The sequence below is a fragment of the Heterodontus francisci genome, chromosome 6 (genome assembly GCF_036365525.1).
Source record: "Heterodontus francisci isolate sHetFra1 chromosome 6, sHetFra1.hap1, whole genome shotgun sequence".
NCBI lineage: Eukaryota > Metazoa > Chordata > Chondrichthyes > Heterodontiformes > Heterodontidae > Heterodontus > Heterodontus francisci.
Genome location: NC_090376.1, coordinates 15,734,801 through 15,759,730, shown reverse-complemented (window position 1 = coordinate 15,759,730; position 24,930 = coordinate 15,734,801). Strand labels below are relative to the sequence as shown.

Below are 24,930 nucleotides of genomic sequence, written 5' to 3'. Positions count from 1 at the left end.
CTCTTCTGTACCCTCTCCAAAGCCTCCATGTCCTTCTGGTAGTGTGGCGACCAGAATTGCACGCAATATTCTAAGTGTGGCCTAACTAAAGTTCTGTACAGCTGCAGCATGACTTGCCTATTTTTATACTCTATGCCCCGACCGATGAAGGCAAGCATGCCGTATGCCTTCTTGACTACCTTATCCACCTGCGTTGCCACTTTCAGTGACCTGTGGACCTGTACGCCCAGATCTCTCTGCCTGTCAATACTCCTAAGGGTTCTGCCATTTACTGTATACTTCCCACCTGCAATAGACCTTCCAAAATGCATTACCAAACATTTGTCCAAATTAAACTCCATCTGCCATTTCTTTGCCCAAGTCTCCAACCGATCTATATCCTGCTGTATCCTCTGACAATCCTCATCACTGTCCGCAACTCCACCAACCTTTGTGTCGTCCGCAAACTTACTAATCAGACCAGCTACATTTTCCTCCAAATCATTTATATATACTACAAACAGCAAAGGTCCCAGCTCTGATCCCTGCAGAACACCACTAGTCACATCCCTCCATTCAGAAAAGCACCCTTCCACTGCTACCCTCTGTCTTCTATGACAGAGCCAGTTCTGTATCCATCTTGCCAGCTCCCCTCTGATCCCATGTGACTTCACCTTTTGTATCAGTCTGCTATGAGGGACCTTGTCAAAGGCTTTACTGAAGTCCATATAGATAACATCCACTGCCCTTCCTTCATCAATCATCTTTGTCACTTTTTCAAAAAACTCAATCAAATTAGTGAGACACGACCTCCCCTTCACAAAACCATGCTGCCTCTCGCTAATAAGTTGGTTTGTTTCCAAATGGGAGTCAATCCTGTCCCGAAGAATCCTCTCTAATAATTTCCCTACCACTGACGCAAGGCTCACCGCCTATCATTTCCTGGATTATCCTTACCACCCTTCTTAAACAAAGGAACAACATTGGCTATTCTCCAGTCCTCTGGGACCTCACCTGTAGCCAATGAGGATGCAAAGATTTCTGTCAAGGCCCCAGCAATTTCTTCCCTTGCCTCCCTCCGTATTCTGGGGTAGATCCCATCAGGCCCTGGGGACTTAGCTACCTTAATGCTTTGCAAGACACCCAACACCTCCTCCTTTTTGATAATGAGATGACTGAGACTATCTACACTCCCTTCCCTCGGCTCATCATCCACCAAGTCCTTCTCCTTGGTGAATACTGATGCAAAGTACTCATTTAGTACCTCGCCCATTTCCTCTGGCTCCACACATAGATTCCCTTCTCTGTCCTTGAGTGGGCCAACCCTTTCCCTGGTTACCCTCTTGCTCTTTATATACATATAAAAAGCCTTGGGATTTACCTTAATCCTGTTTGCCAATGACTTCTCATAACCCCTTTTAGCCTTCCTGACTCCTTGCTTAAGTTCCTTCCTACTGTCTTTATATTCCTCAAGGGATTCGTCTATTTCCTAGCCTTCCAGCCCTTACGAATGCTTCCTTTTTCTTTTTGACGAGGCTCACAATATCCCGCGTTATCCAAGGTTCCCGAAACTTGCCAAACTTCTCCTTCTTCCTCACAGGAACATGCTGGTCCTGGATTCTAATCAACTGACGTTTGAAAGACTCCCACATGTCAGATGTTGATTTGCCCTCAAACAGCCACCCCCAATCTAAATTCTTCAGTTCCTGCCTAATATTGTAATAATTAGCCTTCCCCCAATTTAGCACCTTCACCCGAGGACTACTCTTATCCTTATCCACAAGTACCTTAAAACATATGGAATTGTGGTCACTGTTCCCGAAATGCTCCCCTACTGAAACTTCGACCACCTGGCTGGGCTCATTCCCCAATACCAGGTCCAGTACGGCCCCATCCCTAGTTGGACTATCTACGTATTGTTTCAAGAAGCCCTCCTGGATGCTCCTTACAAATTCTGCCCCATCCAAGCCCCTAGCACTAAGTGAGTCCCAGTCAATATAGGGGAAGTTAAAATCACCCACCACTACAACCCTGTTACCTTTACATCTTTCCAAAATCTGTCTACATATCTGCTCCACTACCTCCCGCTGGCTGTTGGGAGGCCTGTAGTAAACCCCCAACATCGTGACTGCAACCTTCCTATTCCTGAGCTCCACCCATATTGCCTCGCTGCATGACCCCTCCGAGGTGTCCTCCCGCAGTACAGCTTTGATATTCTCCTTAACCAGTAATGCAACTCCCCCACCCCTTTTACATCCCCCTCTATCCCGTCTGAAGCTTCTAAATCCTGGAACATTTAGCTGCTAATCCTGTCCTTCCCTCAACCAAGTCTCTGTAAGGGCAACAACATCATAGTTCCAAGTACTAATCCAAGCTCTAAGTTCATCTGCCTTACCTGTTATACTTCTTGCATTGAAACAAATGCACTTCAGACCACCAGTCCCTCTATGCTCCGCAACATCTCCCTGCCTGCTCTTCCTCTTAGTCTTACTGGCCTTATTTACTAGTTCCCCTTCATTTATTTCACTTGCTGTCCTACTGCTCTGGTTCCCACCCCCCTTCCACACTAGTTTAAACCCTCACGAGTGACGCTAGCAAACCTCGCAGCCAGGATATTTGTGCCCCTCCAGTTTAGATGCAACCCGTCCTTCTTGTACAGGTCCCATCTGTCCCTGAAGAGATCCCAATGGTCCAGATATCTGAAACCCTGCCTTCTACACCAGCTATTCAGCCACGTGTTTAGCTGCACTATCTTTCTATTTCTAGCCTCACTGGCACATGGCACAGGGAGTAATCCAGAGATTACAACCCTGGAGGTCCTGTTTTTTAACTTTCTACCTAATTCCCTAAACTCCCCCTGCAGGACCTCATCACTCTTCCTGCCTATGATAAAGGAGATGGAGAAAAGAAATATTAGAGAGAAAAGTCTATAGGATTAACAGGGATCTTGAACAGTGTCATAGCAAGAAGCTAACTAGGCAGAATGAGGGGAAAAGAGGTAAATACCATTCTTTTGTTTAAAATCTATCTATATTTGGTTAAAATATTTTTCTCCATTGCATTCCATTCCCTAACTTCTAGAACAATCCCCATGGATGTGAAGGTCGCTATTCAAGAAAAGAGGAAGAAAGAAAAATGGGAACTATAGGTCATTTAGTCTGACATCAGTAGTGGGGAAAATGTTAGAATCTCTTATTCGGGATGTGGCAATAGGTGATATAATTAGGCAGAGTCAACATGGATTTATAAAAGGGAAATCGTGTTTGACAAATCTGTTAGAGTTTCTTGAGGTTGTAACTAGCAGTGTAGATAAGGGGGAACCAGTGTATTGTATTTGATCTTTCAAAAAGCATTTGATAATATGCTCACTGGGCTGAAGGGCCTCCTACTGTGCTGTAATGACTCTGTGGCTGTACAAGAGCTTAATGTACAAAATTAGGGCTCATGGGATTGGAGGTAATATTTTAGCATGGATTGGGGATTGGTTAGTGGACAGAAAACAAACAGTAGGAATAAATGAGTAACTTTAGGTTGTCAGGCTGTAACTAGTGGGGGACTATAAGGATCAGGGCTTGGGCCTCAGCTATTTACAATCTATATCAATGACAACTTGGGATGAAGTATAATGTATCAAATACAAAAGCAAAATACTGCGGATGTTGGAAATCTGCAACAAAAACAGAAAATCATGGAAATACTCAGCAGGTCAGGCAGCATCTGTGTAAAGAGGAACAGAGGTAATGTTTCAGGTCACCTGGGAAAGAAGGAAAGAAAGAGAGACACATTAAGCAAAGAGCTACATGGTGGGACAAAAAAGAGGGGCAGAGAAAGCAGCCCTCATGATTAGGCAATAGAGTCTCAGTGCACCCATGCAGTTGCTATTACTTCAAGATTCCTTCTTCGATGCAACTTTGGACTGGAAGAGAGGTATGTTGGCAACTTTGTAAGTCACCAGTATCTGGTCCTTCATCCTGATTTCTAAGAGAGAAGAAAGTGTGACTCAATGCCTTGTCTTTATTAAAACATCCTTCTAAACCTCATATGTTTTTAAGTTTCTTTGTGGTATTTACCCTTATACAAAAAAGAGCACAAATACAATAGTAAATAATTTTTAAAATTTGAATATTTACATCTAGAAATCAAGTACTACCTGCAATGATTGCAAATCTTTAAAAGCTCCATCCGGAAGCCTTTGGATTTCATTTCCGTGCAGCATCAGAAGCTCTAGCTTTTGAAGTCCATGAAACGTAACTTCACTCACAGATTGTATATTGTTAAAGCTGTGAGAATATGGAAGAAGTAGATCACTCTCCTGCACCTTGGTCAAAATAAAATCTAGTGCAGCACAGACTCGAGATCAAACTTCTCTACATTCTATACCTGGCACTATACTTACCAGCTGAGTCATTTGGGGAATTTAGGGCTAGATTTTATCCCACCCTTGGTGATGGGTGGGAGGCAGGGGGGCAGACAAAATGACTTTTTGGAGTAATGTGACATGGAAGTATTCAATGAATGGCCTGACACTGGGAAGTTCCGAGGAACAAAGGGACCTTGGCGTGTTTGTCCATAGATCTCTGAAGGCAGAAGGACAGGTTAATCGGGTGGTGTAAAAGGCATATGGGACACTTGCCCTTATCAATCGAGGCATAGATTACAAAAGCAGGGAGGTCATGTTGGAGTTGTACAGAACTTTGGTAAGGCCACAGCTGGAGTACTGTGTGCAATTCTGATCGCCACATTATAGGAAGGATGTGATTGCATTGGAGGGAGTGCAGAGGCGATTCACCAGGATGTTGCCTGGGATGGAACATTTAAGCTATGACGAGAGGTTGGATAGGCTTGGGCTGTTTTCACTGGAGCAGAGAAGACTGAGGGGTGACCTGATCGAGGTGTACAAGATTATGAGGGGCATGGACAAGGTGGACAGGGAACAGCTGTTCCCCTTAGTTGAAGGGTCAGTTACGAGGGGTTACAAGTTAAAGGTGAGGGGCGGGAGGTTTAAGGGGGATTTGAGGAAGAACCTTTTTACCCAGAGGGTGGTGATGGTCTGGAATGCCCTGCCTGGGAGGGTGGTTGAGGCAGGTTGTCTCATATCCTTTAAAAAGTACCTGGATGAGCACTTGGCACGTCATAACAGTCAAGGCTATGGGCCAACTGCTGGCAAATGGGATTAGGTAGACAGGTCAGGTGTTTTAATGCATCGGTGCAGATTCAATGGGCCGAAGGGCCTCTTCTGCACTGTATTATTCTGTGATTCTGTGACTTTGGGGTGACATCAGATGGCGTGCCCGACGTCCTGCCCCCATGCCATTTTGTCCACGGCAGGCAATGTAGCAGGCAGCAAGTTGGAAGCCACTTAGCCAATGCTGGAGGGGCCCACCGCTGCTTGGAGACACTGCCATGGCCTATGGAGGGCCCCTGCTGTGGCGATGGCCCCCTCTTGACAACCCCCATCCTCACCAACCAGCACTCATCCCCCCACTCCTTTGCTGGGCCTGCGTAACTGACCCCAGTGACATCCAAATGGCCAGCTGCTCTTAGGGTAGAATCTTATCCCTTAAAAGGGAATGCTATCCCTGAAAGCAAGCAGTTAATTTCCTGCCTGACATTAAATTCGGCCAGGGGTCTGATAAAGGCCTGTCACCAAAATAAAATCGATTCCTCATTTTTTACATTTTTACATACATAGGATAAAAACAGAAAGATTTGCATTTATATAATGCCTTTTATGGCTTCATGATGTCCCAAAATGCTTTACAGCCAATTAAGTACTTTTGAAGCTTCGTAATGCAAAATATGCAGCAGCCAATTTGTGCACAGCAAGATCCCACAAATATCAATGACATAAATGACCAGATAATCTGTCTTTGTGATGTTGGCTGGAGGATAAATATTGGCCAGGACACCAGGGAGAACTCACCTGCTCTCTTTCAAATAATACTGTGGGATCTTTTAAGTCTTTTTAAGAGGGCAGACATCCCATGTGAAAAAAAACACTACAACACTCCTTTAGTATTGTGCTGGGAGTATCAGCCTAGATTTAGTATTAAGGTGCCTGTAGTGGGTCTTGAACTCACAACTTTCCAGACACAGAGACAAGAGTACTACCAGCTGAGCTGCAATTGACATGTTAATAGGATCGCTGACATACTGAGGGGAATTTTAACCCCACCCCAGGTGGGATATCAACATTTTAAAAATCTCAATCCCAAACCCAACTTCTGGTATTAACAGAGCGGGGATGGAGGATGAGCAAGAAACCCACTCCGAGGAGGCAGGTCTCTCAGTGAAACATTATTTGGGAATGGTTGCACAGTGGTTATATTTACAGGACTAATGATGTGAGTTCAAATTCATGGCAGCTGGGAAATTTAAATTCAGTTAATTAAAATAAATCTGAAACAAAAGATAGTATCAGTAATGGTGACTATAGAACTACTGGATTATCATCCAAACACATCTGGCTAAAATTCCTCTCCCTTGGAGATCCTGCCCAGTAAAGATTGGGAGCACTAAGAATGAACAAGGATCAATTTATTCACCCTTGGAATTAATCATTGTCTGCTTATAGTTTCGGTGCAAATGAAAGCACTTACACCCTTTGTAGACATTCTATGTAACTATACTACACAGATGTAAGAGATGGTGCAGATTTTAGCAATCATATTGAGAGGAGTACAAACCCTAAATTGATTCTTTCCACCTCCTTCGGTATTCTAGCTGGAACTGCTGTCAGCGATCGAAAAGTGCAGTGAACTTCAGTGGAGAAATAACAGGCACAGGAGGGAGGACAAGAGAGTGTCAGGCGTGGGAATCCCAGAGACAGAATCAGCACCATGGAGAGGGTCTCCACATTAGCCATATTGCGTAACACCTCAAGCATCTTTGCCATTCCTCTGTAAGAGGTGCTTGAATTTCTACACAGTATATAGCAGAATGCAGGACAATGCTTTTTTGCTGTTTTTCTCAGGAAATGTCAAAATGTTGCCATTTGTCCAATGTTGAGTGATCCATCAAAAAGGGTGACCGCTGAAAAGTGGAGGCGATGACCTGAGAGAGGCATAAAGTTCCGGCTCGTTCTGTCAGAAAAAGAAAGAAACCATCCAGGTGTGGGTTAATAGATTTCCAAAACATGAAGCGTGGCAATAGTAGAAGAAAAGAGTAACTGCCTCATCAAGTCTATTCCTTTTACAGACCTTGCACAATCTACTCTATCATAGACTCAACCCAACCCATTTATCCTTCTGAAGGAAGATTCTACACAGCTTCTCCCTGCCCCATAGGTAAATCCAACAAAACTTCAGAATGCCTATCTAACCTTACATCTGGACACATCTTTGATGATGGGCATGGTGTTTCCATGGTCCCATTAACGCAGGAACCAATTACAGTATGTTAATGGAAGCTGGATCTGCTTCCCATCTTATCACTTGTTACAGTTTCCTTGGGATAAAACAAAATGTGCCAAAAGATCGGATCCCATGAGATATTGGAGTAATTGTTAAAAAAAAAAATTAAATATTTGCTTACTTTGGTAAAGTGTGTAGTTATATCACTGCCATGTTTAAAACTCTGCCACTGAGTTTAATCACATAAAAAAAAATATATATATATATATAAAACGACATAGGCAACCCAATTTGAATTTTGGCTGAATTGGCTAACGGCTGAATTTTTACAGCTCGCCACCGATCTCAGTGGCGAGCTTTAAAAACGGTGCAGCGCACATGCAAGATGTGCTCCACTGAACCGCCGCGATATTTAACACAGCAGCTCATTTACATGGAGGGGGCGGAACGCCTGCTCCCAATGACGTAGAGGGGGCGGGCACTCTGTCCCTGGCAACTGCGTCCGGTGCCACTGCGCAGGCGCCGGCACCATTTTTAAAGGGCTTCAGGCCCCTCTGAGGCAATTACATTTTTAAAGGGACAGATTGTAAAAAAACTAAACTTAAAAAATTTTATTCAACTTTCCAATCCCCTCTCTCACCCTCTTCAAAAAAACTTTTCTTCCTATCCTGAATCTACCCCCCGAACTTCATTAACTTTGACATTCAACCCCTTCCCACTATCCCCTCAACTAATAGCAAGAGTTTTCCCCACCCCCCCCACTACCCTGAAAACTTCACTCCTCCCCCTTGCATCTTCCAATGGTGATCTGAAGGCACGGGAGTTCTGGCAACTGGCTGGAATATTGGCGTGGGATGGCCATCGCAATGAGGTAAGTAATTATGCATTAATTAGAATTTATTTAAAAAGTTAAATTAAGTTGCCATCACTGAGTGGCTGGGGGGCCACCACGAGGCCTGCCCACTGCCGGTAATATGGGGTGGGGCCTTCCTGGCGTCGAGGCCCATGGCGGGCTTCTCCCGGAGTTATTTTCTGGGCCCTCCCCAATATGACCCCTGGCATCGGGGGGGTCTTTTAAAATCCAGCCCAATATTTAACATTCGTAAAGTGCTACTCTACTGCTCAAAATATTTTCTTTAACAACCAGGTTCTTCCAGGTTCCATATGTCACACATTATTGTAAAAACCAGCCTTGCTCCATAGCAAATCTATCTATCTTTTATCTCCTGTCTGTCTATATCTATCAATATATCAGTCTGTCTCTCTGTCTGTCTATATCTATCAATATATAAGTCTGTCTCTCTGTCTATCTGTCTGTCTGTTTATCTATCTATCTGCCCGTCTGCTTATCTGTCTATTAATCTATCTGTCTGTCTGTGTCTATCTATCCATCTATCTGTCTGTTTGCATCTGTATCAATTAAAAACAGAAAGCCAGTCATTCCTTGGTTGTTTTTCTCAATTTATGGCGGAGTCTAAGTAGCCTCTAATTAATCTCTGCATCTGCTTATTTACAGCAATTACACCTTGTGGCCTTTTTGGGATACAATTTGACCGTAGCAGCAAAATATTGCAGTATGTTACATGGTATAATGCTCATAGCTTCAGAAAACCAACATATTACCTGACTTATCATGTGCAAAACCTAAGGAGATTTGTCTTCTCAGGTATAAGTATGCGTTATCACAGGAACATATCTGCTGGCCTTGACATCAGTGATAACATATTCAGGCTGTCCTGAAGGAAAAGTACTCCATATATAACCAACCCTTCTGACAGGTGCAACGTTTTCCCTTTAGGGAAGCTGGGGCTTCTGCACTCTCATAAGAACAGGAGGAGGCCATTCAGCCCCTCGAGCCCGTTCCATGGCTGATCTCTACCTTATCGCCTTTCCTGATGACTTTCCTTAGCTCCACATCCCTTGGAAGTCCTTACCTAACAACAAGCTATCGATCTCAGTCTTGAAAGCTCCTATTGTCCCAGTCTCGAGGATTCTGCATTCCATGACCCACTCTATGACTTGGAATTAGCTTCCTCAATGCCCTTATGCTGCTTTTACTGGTTTCAGATCACATTATATATCTTCTTACTGGTTCTACGAAACATCCACGGATGTCATTAATAGCATGTTTCTGTTAAATGTCAGTCCTCAGAAATTTGCTGTTTAACAAAGAGAAACACTCTGACCACAGGATCCATCCATTAACATATTTTACCTATTTACTCCCAGCATGGGCAAAAGATAACACTTACTCCATTAACACCATAAACTTTAATGCTTAGTTAGGTAACACACGAGGGAAATAAGCCTCGATATTAACTACTACCTACTAACGGAGAAACCACTTGGTTCTAACACATTCCACATGATAACACTCTCCGATACGGCGCATGTTTTGTTGTAGCCTTTGAATTGGTAGCCGAAGCTGAATATAACACACATTGGTACAGCACATTCCTGCTCGGGGAAATTTTAACCCAAAAACGGTGAGTTTGGGTGAGGTAGGAGGTTAAAGTGTTTCAGATCTGAATCCCGACACCCAGCCCCCGACATCCTTCCAACCCGCCCATTTCCGGTTTTAACGGAGGTGCTCCCAGGAGGCAGGTTGGCAATTTAAATATTATAATGAGCCCCTGTGCCTCATTTTCAAGCAACATTTTAAATTTAACTGACCAGCAACTTTTCTTGAGGCGAGGATTGTTGGATCAAGCAGGTAAATGCCAACCCCACCCAGGATTTCACCTCCCCAACCAAGGTCTCCAATCTCCGCCTGACCTCTCCACCTCCTCCGATGCCTCCTACCTCCCTAATGAGGACTCTGACCTCCCCCCAGCCCACTGCTGAGTATTCTGATCGCCACCCCAACCCTTTCAATCTCCCCCCAACTACCTCCCGTCCCGAGGCCTCCGATCCCCCAAGCTCTCTGACCCCTTCCTCCCCTCAGGATCGAATCCACCCCACACAGGATTTGACCATTCTCCCTAGGCCTGTGTCTCCCTCCCACCTGAGGCCTCTACTTTTGCACACCCAGGATCAGGCACCACCTCCTCCTCCCCACCCCCCCCCCTCCCCAGAATTTGGACCCTCTATCCAGGATCAGACCTCTCGCCCGACCCCCTAGTCAGGGCTCGGACCTACTTAGCCCTGTGGCCTCTTCTATCAATCAGGCTGACTTCCAAGTGGGGAACCTGTCAGTGATGTCACATGCTGGACTTCCAGGTCTCCCAGCTTCTGGCGGGTCAAAAGTTTAAAATCTCCCCCAATGCCATTCAGTGGTACAGAAACCATTAAAAAACGCCTTGTAGCACATCCCTTTTGTAGCAGGTTTACTGTCTGACTCCAAGTGACAGCATTGTAGACAGGATGGCCTATACTTACATTTTTAACCCATGGGAATGATGGTTCTCAAGCTGGATCCTGTGTATGTATCTGGTCGTGTGACTTTGGTTCACCTGTTGGGTGAGCAGGAGGAACTAGCAATTCAGGAGTGAAATCAGCAGAATGTGCAGAGTTGATTTAGAGATACAGCACTGAAACAGGCCCTTCGGCCCACTGAGTCTGTGCCGACCATTAACCACCCATTTATACTAATCCTACACTAATCCCATATTCCGACCACATCCTCACCTGTCCCTATATTCCCCTACCACCTACCTATACTAGGGGCAATTTATAATGGCCAATTTACCTATCAACCTGCAAGTCGTTTGGCTGTGGGAGGAAACCGGAGCACCCGGAGGAAACCCACGCAGACACAGGGAGAACTTGCAAACTCCACACAGGCAGTACCCAGAATTGAACCTGGGTCGCTGGAGCTTTGAGGCTGCGGTGCTAACCACTGCGCCACTGTGCCATCCTTGTTGTTGTATAAATAAATACTTGCATTTATATAGTGCCTACCCCTGCTCTTTAAAATTGTGCCATGGGATCTTTTATGTCCACCTGAGAGGGCAGAGAGTCTCACTTTCTCATCTCATCTGAAAGATGGCACCTCTGACAGTGCAGCACTCCCTCAGTACTGCACTGCAGTGTCAGCCTACACTTGTTTGTGCTCAAATCGGGCTTCAACCCTCAACCTTCTGACTCAGCAGCAGAGAGCAACTGTCATGTTGATCCCATGAGAAATAGTTAAGATGTTTTTTAAAGAAAATATAGATCACATTTTGCAAGGTGCGATATTTCAATAATACCAAAGCCCGCCAGAAAATGTTAATCTCCATTCATCAGAAAGTGATGATGAATCTGAAGTACCCCTTTATACGGTGCCTGCTGATGCTACACCTTGGTGTGCCCAATACCACGTTGCAGAGTGTCTAGACACAGATCGCTCTCTCGATTTTCTACATGTGAAGGAGAGGCAGCTGGGGAAATCCAGTATTTCCCCCCATTTTTAATTTTTTTAAATTCATTCACGGGATGTCGGCATTGCTGGAACAATGAGCATTTATTGTCCATCAGTAAATTCCTAATTGCCCTTGAGAAGGCTGTGGTGAGCCGTCTTCTTGGCAGCTTATTAGGCCACTTCACTGGGCAGTTAAGAGCCAACTACATTGTTGTGGTTTTGGAGTCACTTACAGGCCAGAATAGGTAAAGACGGCAGATTTCCTTCCCCGAAGGCCATGAGTGAACCACATGTGTTTTTACAACAATCCAGCAGTTACAAAGTCACCATTACCAATGCTAGCTTTTTATTACAGTGCGGGCAGGAAACTGGGAATGTTGGGCTGAATTTTGTCAGGGCGACAGGGCACCCGACCATGTGCCCAAAAGCCGGGGGTACCCACATCACTGCTGTTTCCGGGACCCCAAGCCACATTTTGGACCCATCTGGCAAATAAATAGTAGCCAGCGTGGCTCATGTCCCTTTAAAGGATGAGACCCCGCTTCCAAGTGCTGCTGGCCAATCGGAGGGCCGGCAGCTCTTCAGTCTCGGCAGCACCTCTGGGAGCAGTGGCCACTGCTGGTGATAGGTAAATTGGCTGTTATAAATTGCCCCTAGTGTAGATAGGTGATAGGGAATATGGGATTACTGTAGGGTTAGTATAAATGGGTGGTTGTTGGTCGGCACAGACTCGGTGGGCCGAAGGGCCTGTTTCAGTGCTGTATCTCTAAATAAAAAAAATAAATAAATAAAACTGCACCCAGCTGAGAGGACACACCGATGAATGGCCCTTGCAACAAAGTGAGTGGGGTTGGGGTCACCAAGACTTGGGAGGATGAGGTTGGGGGGTGTTGGCGAGGGCAAGTGTGTTGTTGCCATGGGGGTGGCCACTGCTTCCGATTAAGAGGCACTCCCCACACCCGCACCCCCCCCACTCACCCCACCCTAAGCCCACAGGGAAGTTGTCTCCTCACGCAGCGGAGGGCCCACCCGCCACTGGTAAAATGGCAGCAGCAGTGGGAAGGCCGCCCTCCACCTTCCCTGCCGCTAGTAAAATGCCATGGTGGTGTGAAAGTGAGAGGCCTTCCACCCCCCCTCCCCGCCTCACAGCCCGTTCCTAGAGGTCTGGTAAAATCCAGCCCATTGTGTGCACATTGCACTTACACCTCACGGCAGGCACTTACACAGGCAACTACTAGAGGCAGATCAGAAAGCCTGGGAGAGAAATCCATTCATGACTCTTCAATGATATCAATGGAGAAAGCCGTGTGGGCTGTGCAGCTAGGGGCCCATGGAACTGCCTGCCCCCAAGGAATTGGCAGAAGTCTGCACAGCGCTGCTAGAAATGGCACAACGTGAACAAATTCCTCCCCATCCCCCTCACTCCCCCCCCCCCCCCAACCCCCCCACCACTCACCCTTGGCTCAGAATGGCATACAGTATCGGCCAATTACGGCCCTATCAGTCTACTCTTGATTATCAACAAAGTGATGGAAGGTGTCGTCAACACTGCTATCAAGTGGCACTTGCTCACTGACGCTCAGTTTGGGTTCCGCCACAACCACTTAGCTCCTTACTTCATTACAGCCTTGGTCCAAACATGGACTAAAGAGCTGAACTCCAGAGGTGAGGTGAGAGTGACTGCCCTTGACATCAAAGCAGCATTTGACCGAGTATGGCATCAAGGAGCCCGAGCAAAACTGGAGTCAATGGGAATCAGATGGAAAACTCTCCGCTGGTAGGAGTCATACCTAGCACAAAGGAAGATGGTTGTGGTTGTTGGAGATCAATCATCTCAGTCCCAGGACATCATTGTAGGAGTTCCTCAGGGTAGTAGCCTAGGATCCATATTCAGTTGCTTCATCAATGACCTTCTCCATCATAAGGGTCAGAAATGGGGATGTTTGCTGATGATTGCACAATGTTCAGCACCATTCGTGACTCATCAGATACTGAAGCAGTCCATGTCCATATGCAGCAAGATCTGGATAACATCCAGGCTTGGGCTGATAAATGGCAAGTAACATTCCTGCCACACAAGGGCCAGGCAATGACCATGTCAAACAAGAGAGAATCTAACCATCTCCCCTTGATGTTCAATGGCATTACCATTGCTGAATCCCCCACTATCAACATCCTCGGGTTACCATTGACCAGAAACTGAACTGGAGTAGCCACATAAATGCTGTGGTTACAAGAGCAGGTCAGAGGCTAGGAATCCTGCGGCGAGCAATTCACCTCCTGACTCCCCAGTGCCTGTCCACCATCTACAAGGCACAAGTCAGGAGTGTGATGGAATACTGTCCAACTGCCTGCATGGGTGCAGCTCCAACAACAGTCAAGAAGCTCAACACCATCCAGACAAAGCAGCCCGCTTGATTGGCACCCCATTCACCACCTTCAACATTCACTCCCTTCACCACTGACATACAGTGGCAACAGTGTGCACCATCTATAAGATGCACTGTAGCAACTCACCAAGGCTCCTTCGATAGCATCTTCCAAACCCGCGACCTCTACCACCTCGAAGGAGAAGGGCAGCAGATGCATGGGAACACCACCACCTGCAGGTTCCCCTTCAAGCCGCACACCATCCCGACTTGGAACTATATTGCCATTCCTTCACTGTCGCTGGGTTAAAATCCTGGAACTCCCTACCAGCACTGTGGGTGTACCTATATCCCAAGGACTGTAGTGGTTCAAGAAGGCAGTTCACCACCATCTTCTCAAGGGCAACTGGGAATGGGCAATAAATGCTGTCCTAGCCAGTGACACTCACATCTCATGAACAAATAAAAAAACAGTAAAGGCAGTTTAGGTCCAAAAAGAGACCATTTGGAAAAATGAAACGCCAATAAAATAGAGAATAATGGAAATCTGTTTATGATTATTCAGCAGTAATTTAACACTGCTAATTCAGCAGCAAGATGGTTCATTTATATGGAATTTTAGATAGCCTGGAGTGATCACAGTGTAATAATTTAATCAAGCATTTAGATATGCAGGTCTGGATTAAAGACTTACTCAAGGGCACATACAGAATGCAATTGTGTTCCTTTATGTTTTCAATGTACTAATCTTTAAATCAACTTTCTAGTTGCAAGCCTCTGCCAAATCCTTACAGGAATTATTATTCTTAGAAATATTTTTCTACGCTATTGCTAACCTGGCTCTTATGCAAGCAATGAAAATTGGTGGCTTCCAGGTCCTTCAGTTTGATTGTTATCGTGTCTTAGAATAATCTCCTCAGACTTACTTCCAATCCAGGGCTACTCATTTTTTCTAATTATATACTTATCTAATATAATTATTTGTAGTGCAAAAACAACACTGTTGACCTCTGTGGTTTGCTAATCTTTTGTTTTTCCTGAAATACAATGGTGAATTGTCTAGGCTTGTTGAGGACAGTATTTCTTTAAAGACAGGGTGGTCAACAGCTGAAATGGTGCATCCAGGAAGGGTGGTGGAGACTAGAAGTATATAAATCCCACACAAATATGTAATAGGAAGATGGTGGGAGTCGGTATTCTGACTACTCCTCTGCACTTACGTTGCAACCTTTGATACTGTAGCTGAACAGAATCAGAGGAAAAACTTGAATTAGCGGGTTGTGTTCTCCATTCTTGTTCAATGAATGGGCCTGTGATGGGCCCTGGACAGAGTGCAGAGGAGATTCACTAGCAAGGTACTAGGGACGAGCAACGTCTGTAATGTGGAAAGAATAGAGAAGCTGGGATCTTTCTCTTTACAGTAGGGAAGATTGTGAGATATAATAGAAGTGTTCAAAATTATGAAATGTTTTGATTAGTAAATAAAGAGAAACTGCTTCAACTTGAAAACCAATGGACACGAATTTAAGATAAGCGGCAAAAGGACCAGAGGGGGACAGAGATATTTTTTTGAACAAAGTAAGTTGTTATGATCTGAAATGCACCTCCTGATCTGGTGCTGGAAACAGATTCTACAGTAACTTGAAAAAGGAATTTGATACTTGAAAAGGAAAAATTCATATGGCTATGGGGAAAGAGTAGAGAGGTGGGACTACTCGAATATCTTTTCCAAAGAGCTCTGGGACAGCCTTGATGGGCTGAATGGCCACCTCCTGCTCTGTATGATTCTATGGCCTGGATATTTACTGGGCCAAGTGGGGAGCATTGGGGGGAAGCGGCACTTCGAATGGGAAACCCGGAAGACTTAACTCCGCAGTATGCATCTTTTGGGCCTGACAGGTTCCTCATCCGGAGATCAGCCTGATTGACAGACTTGGTTTTCAGTCAGGTGGGGAGCACTCTAGTCAGAGCACAGAATCAGGTAGGTCCAATTCCAGAGTCTGGGGTGGGGGGGCGGGGTTCAATCCCAGACCCCGCAGTGGGGAAGGATCAGGAGATTTGATCCTGGGAGGGGATAGTCCCCAGACCCTGGAGAGTCTTTGTATGCAGAGAGGTGTGATTAGGGGGTGGGGTGTGTGGGGAGCCTAGGGGGCCAAAGGAAAGCACTCCTGCTCCTCTTAGCCCACAAGCAGCGCTATAAAGGCATTTGCCTTCTCCACGAAATTGTCCTCAGTTGCTTCAGCTACCGGATTTCCCAAAGCCTGGAAAACCCAGCCACCCACTGTAAAACCTGAAAAGTTAATGCCAGCCTCATTAATATATTTAAAATGCCAACTAGCCTTCCAGAAATAGGTTGGCTGCCCACCTCTTGTCCCATCTCAGTAAACCCATAAGTAGGCAGATTGAAGCCTGCTTCCTACATGCTTGGAATTTTTTTCCCAATTTAATTCCCCACCTGCACCCAATCCCTCGTGCTCATCCATATTAAAATTCCACCCTATATACAGTCTTTACAATACTGGCTTCAACCAGTCAATGAATTGATAGGTTGAGCCACAACTCCCATATGTTTGATAAAGTTCATATTCTACTCCAGCTTTTTCCATGACACACGAAACAATTTCTAAATCAAACAACTGCACACTTAGTCATTTTGACTTTGTCAGGCAATTCATGGTAGACAGTGTGTATTGACAATCACTCAGGAAAGGAATGAAATCCATGGAGAGTGAGTGATAGGTTTCCAGTGAGAGGTGCAGCTTCTCATTGCAGTGAAGACAGGAAAAGGAACACACTGTTTATGCCATGTTCCCACAGAACTCAATACAGTTTACAATGAAGTTTATAACTCAGCTTTATAAAATGTGCAGCAGAGGAGACTCAACAGATGATATAGCTGAAATACTGTAATTCAAATCAAAAAGTGCTGGAAATGCATAGTACAACATTAGCATCCGAATGAGACAGATTAACGCTCAAGTGTAAGTATTCAGCATAACAATTCTGACTCAGATTTATACCCAAGCTGTTAACCAATCTGTCAAATGCTGATTTACTGTGCATGTTCTGTTTCTTAGAGAAACCCAAGCAAAAAAGCCAGAGGGGAGATGAGAAGAATTTTTTGCACAGCAAGTTGATACAGTCTAGACCGCACTGCCTGAAAGGGTGGTGGATTGAATCGTAACTATCAGCAGTGAATATACTTAAAAATGAAACATTTGGAGGGCTATGGAGGAAGAGCTGGTGCAGCAGAACGAATTAGATAACTGTTTCAAAGAGCCAGCACATACATGATGGGCTGAATAGCCTCCTTCTGTGCTGCATAATTCTATGATTTTGAATGTACATGAATTGATAGCTAGTCAAAACATTATTACAGTGAGGACGAGATTCCGATTAGTATTTGAGCTTATTGATTGCTTCCTGATATTACACTGGTCAGCAAAGGGAGTTCAGCACCGTGCTTAAGAGAGCTTTTAATCTAATATTTGGGCAGTCCCAGGGCAATGCATATTTTATTTTATTTTATTTAGAGATACAGCACTGAAACAGGCCCTTCGGCCCACCGAGTCTGTGCCGACCATCAACAACCCATTTATACTAATCCTACACTAATCCCATATTCCTACCACGTCCCCATCTTCCCTATATTCCCCTACCACCAACCTATACTAGGGGCAATTTATAATGGCCAATTTACCTATCAACCTGCAAGTCTTTGGCTTTGGGAGGAAACCGGAGCACCCGGCGAAAACCCACGCGGTCACAGGGAGAACTTGCAAACTCCGCACAGGCAATACCCAGAATTGAACCTGGATCACTGGAGCTGTGAGGCTGCGGTTGATGAACTAATGCTTGTAAAGCCATGGAGTGGGGTATGTACTCTTTGGCTCCAATCTTACCTCTGAGGTGTGTTCTTTGCAGGGCGTGGAGTGAAGTTAGGAACGGGAAACCCTGAAGTGCGGGTTTTCTGAACATTCAGTAGTTTTTAACTGCAGCATGCCTTTTAATTTTATTTCTGCAGGTTTCCCACCCACAGCCAGCCTGGTTACCTGTTGGGAGGAAAGGCCTGAAGCTGAGCTGACAGCAGGCAGGTCTAGTGGGAGAGTGGCAGAGATAGTTGGGAGGGGTGGTGAGGAATATGATCTCAGGGGTAGGGGGAAGATGATGGTCAGGGTAGAGTCCGATCGCAGGGGCAAGTAATCTTGTGGCCGAGTGGGGAGGGTTTCGATCGCATGTGGGGGAGAGGATGGTGGCCGAGGAAACAGTTGTTGATCGGCGGGAGCAGATGGTGATTGGGGATCCACTTGCGGGGGCAGAGCTGACAAATCAGAGAGGGGTTTAGTGGTAAGCTTGTTGAGCCTGGAGGAAACATTTCTCCTCCTCCTGGCCCACAAGCAGTGCTGTAAAGGCACTTACCTCATGGATTCAGCCCTTCTTGTCACTTGTCACCTGCCGTGTTTCCCAAGATCCAGGAAACCTGGCTGCTTTGGTTTAAAATAGTATTTAAGTTATGAACCTAATAATTTAAAAAAGCAACAAAATACAAAAATTAAACACAAATCCATGATAACCCTTTTGAATTGTTAACTTTGAAAAGGGTACGGACTGTATCTCTGTGTATTTTAAATTAAAATGTAATTACCCAAATTAAAAATCTTACATCCACACACACTTCCTATTTATAAAACCTTGCTTCTTGTCGGTTTTTCTGTCATGCACCTGTGTTGTCTTTTCCCATTGTAAATGCTTATGTCAATATTTATAATGGAAATGGCCTAACTCCTCAGATTTGCATCTCTGTGTTTCTTGTGTGCAGGGAAATTCCTGTGTTCCAGCCAACCCTTCTTCTCTGACTCCCAAATTCCAGTAGTTTTTGCGATTTAACAAAACGATGACATCAATTTTAACTATTACATGAGAATAAACTTAATATGGACCAGTTTAAGATGGGGTCTGAGTTATGTCTTGGCACTCCTTTCCAATATTCCTCTGCCCTCTAACCCTACTTCGGTAGACGACTGCATTTGGTTTTGATGTCCTGAAGTAGAATTTGATGTTGCAATAGATTTAGATGGATGTCAGTGCAGAGGGAGGTGGTGGCATAGTGGTAATGTTACTGGACTAGTAATCCAGAGCCCAGGATAATGCTCTGGGGACACGGGTTGGAATCCCACCATGGCAGACGGTGAAATCTGAATTGAATTAATAAATGCTGGCCTAGCCAGTAATGCCCACATCCCACAAATAAATTTAAAATAAACCAGGAGAAATGTAGAGCAGACTGCCAACTTGCAATCACCTGATTTACACTATTGCCTGGCACACGAAGTCAAAATTATTTTATTCATTTTGTGGGAGTCACTGGCTAGACCAGCATTTATTGCCCATCCCTAATTGCCCTTGAACTGAGTGGCTTTTGAGGCCATTTCAGAGAGCATTTAAGAGTCAACCACATTGTTGTGGGTCTGGAGTCACATATAGGCCAAGTAAGGACAGCAGATTTCCTTGCTTAAAGGACATTAGCAAACCAGATGGGCTTTTACAACAACTGACAACAGTTTCATGGTCACCATTAGACTGCCAGATTTCAGATTTTATAAATTCCAGATTTATTAGTTAAATTCAAATTTTACCATCTGCCTTGGTGGGATTTAAACCCATGTTCCCAGAGCATTGGCCTGGGCTCCGGATTACTAATCCAGTGACATTACTACACCATTTCCTCCCCTGAACTTTGCCCATGGTGTTGCACACAGGGAGCTGCACTTTGTTGGGACGGCAGTGGCACCAATGGTGGCCCACAGGGCCGGCGACAACCCCACCTTGGCTATTTCGGGGAGCCCGGACCAGATTCTGTGACAATCAGGCAGCTAATGAGCTGCCATCAGGGCTCCCGTCCTTTTAAGGGACGATATCCTGCCTCTGAGAGCTGCTGGCCAATTGGAGAGTCGGCAGCTCTTCTGTTGCAGCAGCTCCACTGGAGCAGTGGCCAGCGCTGGGACTGCATCTAGCCCAAGAATCAGCATGGATACTACCCTTGGAAGAAGGTAAGTAGGGTCGGTGTTGCCAGGGCCAGTTAGGCAGGCTGCCAGGGTTTACCAGGAGGTCTCCCCAAGCGGCGGAGGGCCCACCCACCACTGGCAAGATGCCAGTGACAGTGGAAAGTGGCCTTTAAGTTGCCCTCAATTGCTCACTTAAGGACCTCAATTGGTCTCTGGGACGGAAGGCCATCCTTCACCTTCCCTATAGTTGATCGAATCCCATGAAGTTGGGAAGGCGATGGGCACTCCACCCCCCCAACTTCTGCCACCATTTTTCAGCTGACCCTGCCTCCCAACCCGCTCCCAAGGGCCCCATGAAATTCCACCCAGGGAGTCAATCCCAGGTGCATAGATATAAAGAAATGAATGGAATAATGGAAAAGAGCATCGGGTGAGGTGTGAGGCAGGGCTGACAATTCACTATCACAAAATCACCCCAGAGTGAATTAAGGTATGAATTATAGAATCTGAACTTGGGTTGAAGGATACAAGCATGCAAATATTTAGCACATTCTTCTACAATTCCTCACCATGCATTAGTGGAGAAATTTAAAATAAATGGATTAGCACCTCAATTGGAATCATAAACAGAGGAACTTTAGATTAACTAGCTATCAACCTGCATAATTTCAGGGCCAGATATGATTTTAATGGTTATGTTTGTAGATGGATTAGAGCTAAATGCATCTTATACCCATGTATTAAAAAGACATTTATAGTTTACGTGCAATGTTTATTAAATATAGAGGAAACATTAAATAAAATGTACTGCACAGTGGAGAACTGGACTATGCAAAGCCAGAAGGTGACACATCTGAATCACTGTCTGTGTTAAGTCACTTGATCTGAACTGAAAGCAGAGGTGGGGAAAGCTGCAGTTGTCCTTAGGTGCATCAATCCTGAAAGTGTGTGTGAGGAAATCAGCCAGATTTCCTATTGATTGCAATCCTGTGTATGTGGGTGCATTTGTCCAGTATCTGTGTGTGTGAGTGTGTTCATGTGAGTGGGTGTGGGTCCTATGTCTGTATGGCCTGTTTGTGTGGGTGTGTGTCCTTCATGTATGTTTGTGTGGATATAGACAATATTCCCTCTAAGCCGTGCAGCCACACGGTCACGCAGCAACCTGAAAGCTCTCGTGCAGGCTGTGCACAAGTTACCACACATGCGGGGGCTGTGCACTTAAACAAATTGCGCACTCCAATAAAAAATTAGAGGGTGCATCGGATATATTTGTGTGTGGGTGCCCTGTGGCTGTTTGTCCTGTGGCTGTAGTTGTGTGTGTGGATATGTGTGTCCTTTGTTCTGTATCTGTGTATGCTTGTGTGGTGTGTGTTTGTGTGTGCCCTGTATGTGTATCCTATGGCTGTGTGTGGATATTGATGTCCTGGGTCTGTGTGTGGGCATGTGTGTATGTGTGTGGGGGGTGGGGGAAGGAGATTTGTGAGGAGTGTTCTGTGGTTGCACGTGTCTGTGTGGGAGTCCTGTGTCTGTGTCTCCTGTATCTCTGTGTATCTGTTTGTTCTGTATCTGTGTGTGTGTGTGAGAGAGTATGTGTTTGCATGTTCCTCTCTTTTCTAAATCTGTGTGTGTGTTGGCTTCAGGCAAATGGAGAATAATTTTCAGTAGCATATTGGCACTAATTGCGCACAGTCATTCATGAAGGATGACTGAATCTGCGAGGCACTGGAGAATGATAGAATGATTGGTGCCTGTGGAATGTCTCTCCAAGAAAAGTTCTGTTATATATATATCTTAAACTACCCTAAGATTAGACAGTGAGCAGCTGAGCCAAATAGACACGAATTGATTTGCTCCCATTAGAGGGCGTTGTGTTGGGCAGGGGGAAATCCAGTGGAATCATTGACTGGTTCATTCACTCATCAATCACTGGTCAGACCACCCTATATAATACGCTTTTACAAAGAATGCACAGTCTGATTCCAGGAGCTGTACTGTGCGGAGCTGCTTGCTGAGGCAGCTCTGTATTTCAGCCACTTTGTTCCATTAAGGGAGAAGCAGCGTTTCATTCAGGAAAGAAGTGCCATTTAACCACATATACTTATATAGTGTCTCGTCCTCCCTACTGGCTTTTTGCCTGTTTTCTTCTTAACTTTTCCAAGCTAAAGTCACGTTTAGATCCAACTTTCTAAATCAGACTCAGTCAAAATTCCCTCTAAATGTCTGGCAGCGCCTTACGGACAAGTTAAAAACAGCACGATGCTGGGGGGGGGAGGGGAAATAAACTTTTTAACAGTTTTTAAAATCGAAAACGTTCATGGCAGCAATGATTTACCCTCAATTCTGCAAAAGCTGAGGCGCAGATGCAAAAGTTAAAGGCATGCACCGTTCCTGAAAAGTAAACGAGATAGAAGGAAAACTGAGGTGTAAGAGATGTTGGGGAATCGATGTATGAGATTTACTGGCGGTTTTACGCGAAAGTTTATTTTGTATCGGAGAGGAAGTTAGAGCCTGTAACTGACACTAGCCAATGACTTTCGTTTCAATCTGTCACTGCAGACACGCCGTCTCCCGTTGGCTTTCTAAATACAGATGATTCTTATTATATATCTTATATATTAGCACACACATATAGAAATGAGGCATTCTCTGACAGTCCAAGTCCTAGCTGTTAAGATAACGTGGGACATTCGCAGATCCTTTCTGAAAATATAAATTCAAAAGCTCTGATGTGCTTTTCACAAATTGTAGCATTTATACAATGTCTCATTTTTCGAAGTTTAAAGTTTGGTTTAATCCCACTAATATGCAGCCTTCTGAAATATAGTTAAATATTGAGCATTTTAAGTCGCTGCATATGTGTCAAAATGTATTAGACACTTTATTTAAGACAACATTAAACTCGGAAACTTCCAACTGATTGAAATGCTATTTTTTAAAATGACATTTAACACTGCATAGCAACCAATCTCTTAAATAAACGACAGAAAAATATTAATAAAAATATCATTTACCTTTCTTTGTTAAAAGTCCATGTTGGGAGATCTGACAGCCTCCTGGTCTTGTAGAGCTGTCTGTTCAATGCGAGGGATCTGCCTGGCTGTGAGTGGGTCTCGGAGCTGAAAAGGAGCTTTATCCCCCTGGATCAGTATGTGTGTGACATACCCCGATCTACAGCACAGTGCCGTCCCGTTACAGAGTCAAACAACAGGGAAACTGGAGAGCAGGAGCCTGTCCAGAAGAAGCCCACCTATAATGTAATTCTGCTCTCTCTCTCTCTACATAATACCCACAAAGCACTTAAGTTCACTTATCCATAAGTTTTTTTTTTAGTCGACTTCCTTGAAAATTCAGAGGTGAAATCTTGACTTGCAGCCTCACTCAAATATTTTGCAAATAGTTTTTTAAAACTGTAAATGACACACGTTCAGGTTTTGTATTGCAGTGAAATCCCCAATAATTCTGCAGGTCAGGCAGCATAAGTTGTCGGGGAGTTTCTTGTAAATCCGCACTGGTCCCTTTGCAAAGAGTGGGGAAAGTGGTGCTGAAGTGTTTCTCGCAAAGGTGGACTTGCTCTAACCTGGTTAGCTGGAGATGTGAGAATACACCCCGAGGCTGGGGCTGCTCGCAGGGCAGCCGCTGCTGGAGTAGGGGAGAGAGGAATATATTTCCTGCATTCACCTCTCTTCAAATTGCAAGGGTGGGTGGAGACAAATGTATCTGCTCCGTAATACAGAGCGGGCAGGACACTTCACACAGCCCAACCTACATCAAATAACTCAGTCACGAGAGAGCCTTCAGTGCAGAAAATTCTCAATAGGTCAGGCAGAATATGTGGAGAGAGAAACACAGTTAACTTTGCAGAAGTCGGAAAGGGAGTTTTTAAGCAAGGACAGAGGCGGGGCGGGGGGCGGTTGGTGGGTTGGGGGTTGTGTGGAAGGCAGGAGTGAATGACAACTGTCATTCTCGACAAATGCAGCCTGACCAGCTGAGTATTTCGAGCATTTTCTGTTTTATTTCAGATTTCCTGCATCAACAGTGTTTTTTTTCTACCTCCAGTTCTGTCTTGAGTTTATATATGTGGTCAGTTCTGTGTGAGTTTATATATGTGAGCATTCTGTGTGTGTTTATATATGTGGAGTGCTGTGTGTGTTTATATATGTGGAGTGCTGTGTGTGTTTATATATGTGGTCAGTTCTGTATGTGTTTATATATGTTGTTACGACCAGGTGAGAACAGTGTCTAGGGGTCTTGCACTGGGGTCTTGCACTGCCTGCAGTGCCAATACAGTCTCCTCTGGGGGAGATGGCCTGATCCACTACATGTTCAGGGAAACTGCAGGGGTCTGTCTCCTGACATGGCCCTGTCTCTCTGACCTCCTGTGGTCTTTCTTTCACTACTGGGGGGTGGGGGGGGGGGGGGGTGGTGGTTGGCTACCACCTTCACCCCTACCAGATCATTACCTAGGAGCAGGTCCACCCTGTCCACAGCCAAACTAGGGAAAATCCCTACGGTCATCGGTCCTGAAACTAGGTCACACTCTCGGTGCACCAAGTGAATAGGTACAGGCATACACTGTCCTCCAGTACCATTCACCACCATTCTGGTGTTTACTGCACTCTCTCGGGGAAAGGTCAGGCCTTTTCCCAGTAAAAGGGATCTAATGGCCCCTGTGTCCCTGAGAATTACTATGGGGTTGCTTATCCCACTCGAGGGGTATGGGGTTACTTTCCCTTCAGACACAAAACCCTGATAACCTTCAGGAATCCTATTAAATTTTCCTGCACTTGCAGTAGTAAATGTCCTGGGTTTCACTCTTACTGCAGTTAAAGCCACAGCTTGTTCTGCTGTGCTTTCAATGAGGCTCTCTTCCACATTGAGCGGAT

General features: G+C 45.1%; 1 protein-coding gene across 2 annotated transcripts in view; it reads right to left on the bottom strand.

Moving 5' to 3' along the window:
- mxra5a (matrix-remodelling associated 5a) overlaps nt 1–23,837 on the bottom strand; it is a 50,453-nt gene extending 26,616 nt beyond the window's left edge. The window contains exons 1-3 of one of the 2 annotated variants that reach the window (XM_068033145.1): nt 23,059–23,837; nt 6,666–7,061; nt 4,130–4,259 (exon numbers count right to left, since the gene is read on the bottom strand). In XM_068033145.1, coding sequence (XP_067889246.1) covers nt 4,130–4,259; nt 6,666–6,874 — 339 coding nt within the window. In that variant the 5' untranslated portion in view covers nt 6,875–7,061; nt 23,059–23,837. Of the gene's footprint in view, nt 1–4,129; nt 4,260–6,665; nt 7,062–23,058 lie in introns of those variants that run through there. The other variant, XM_068033146.1, reaches the window with a different exon arrangement.
- Nucleotides 23,838–24,930: the final 1,093 nt, after the last annotated feature.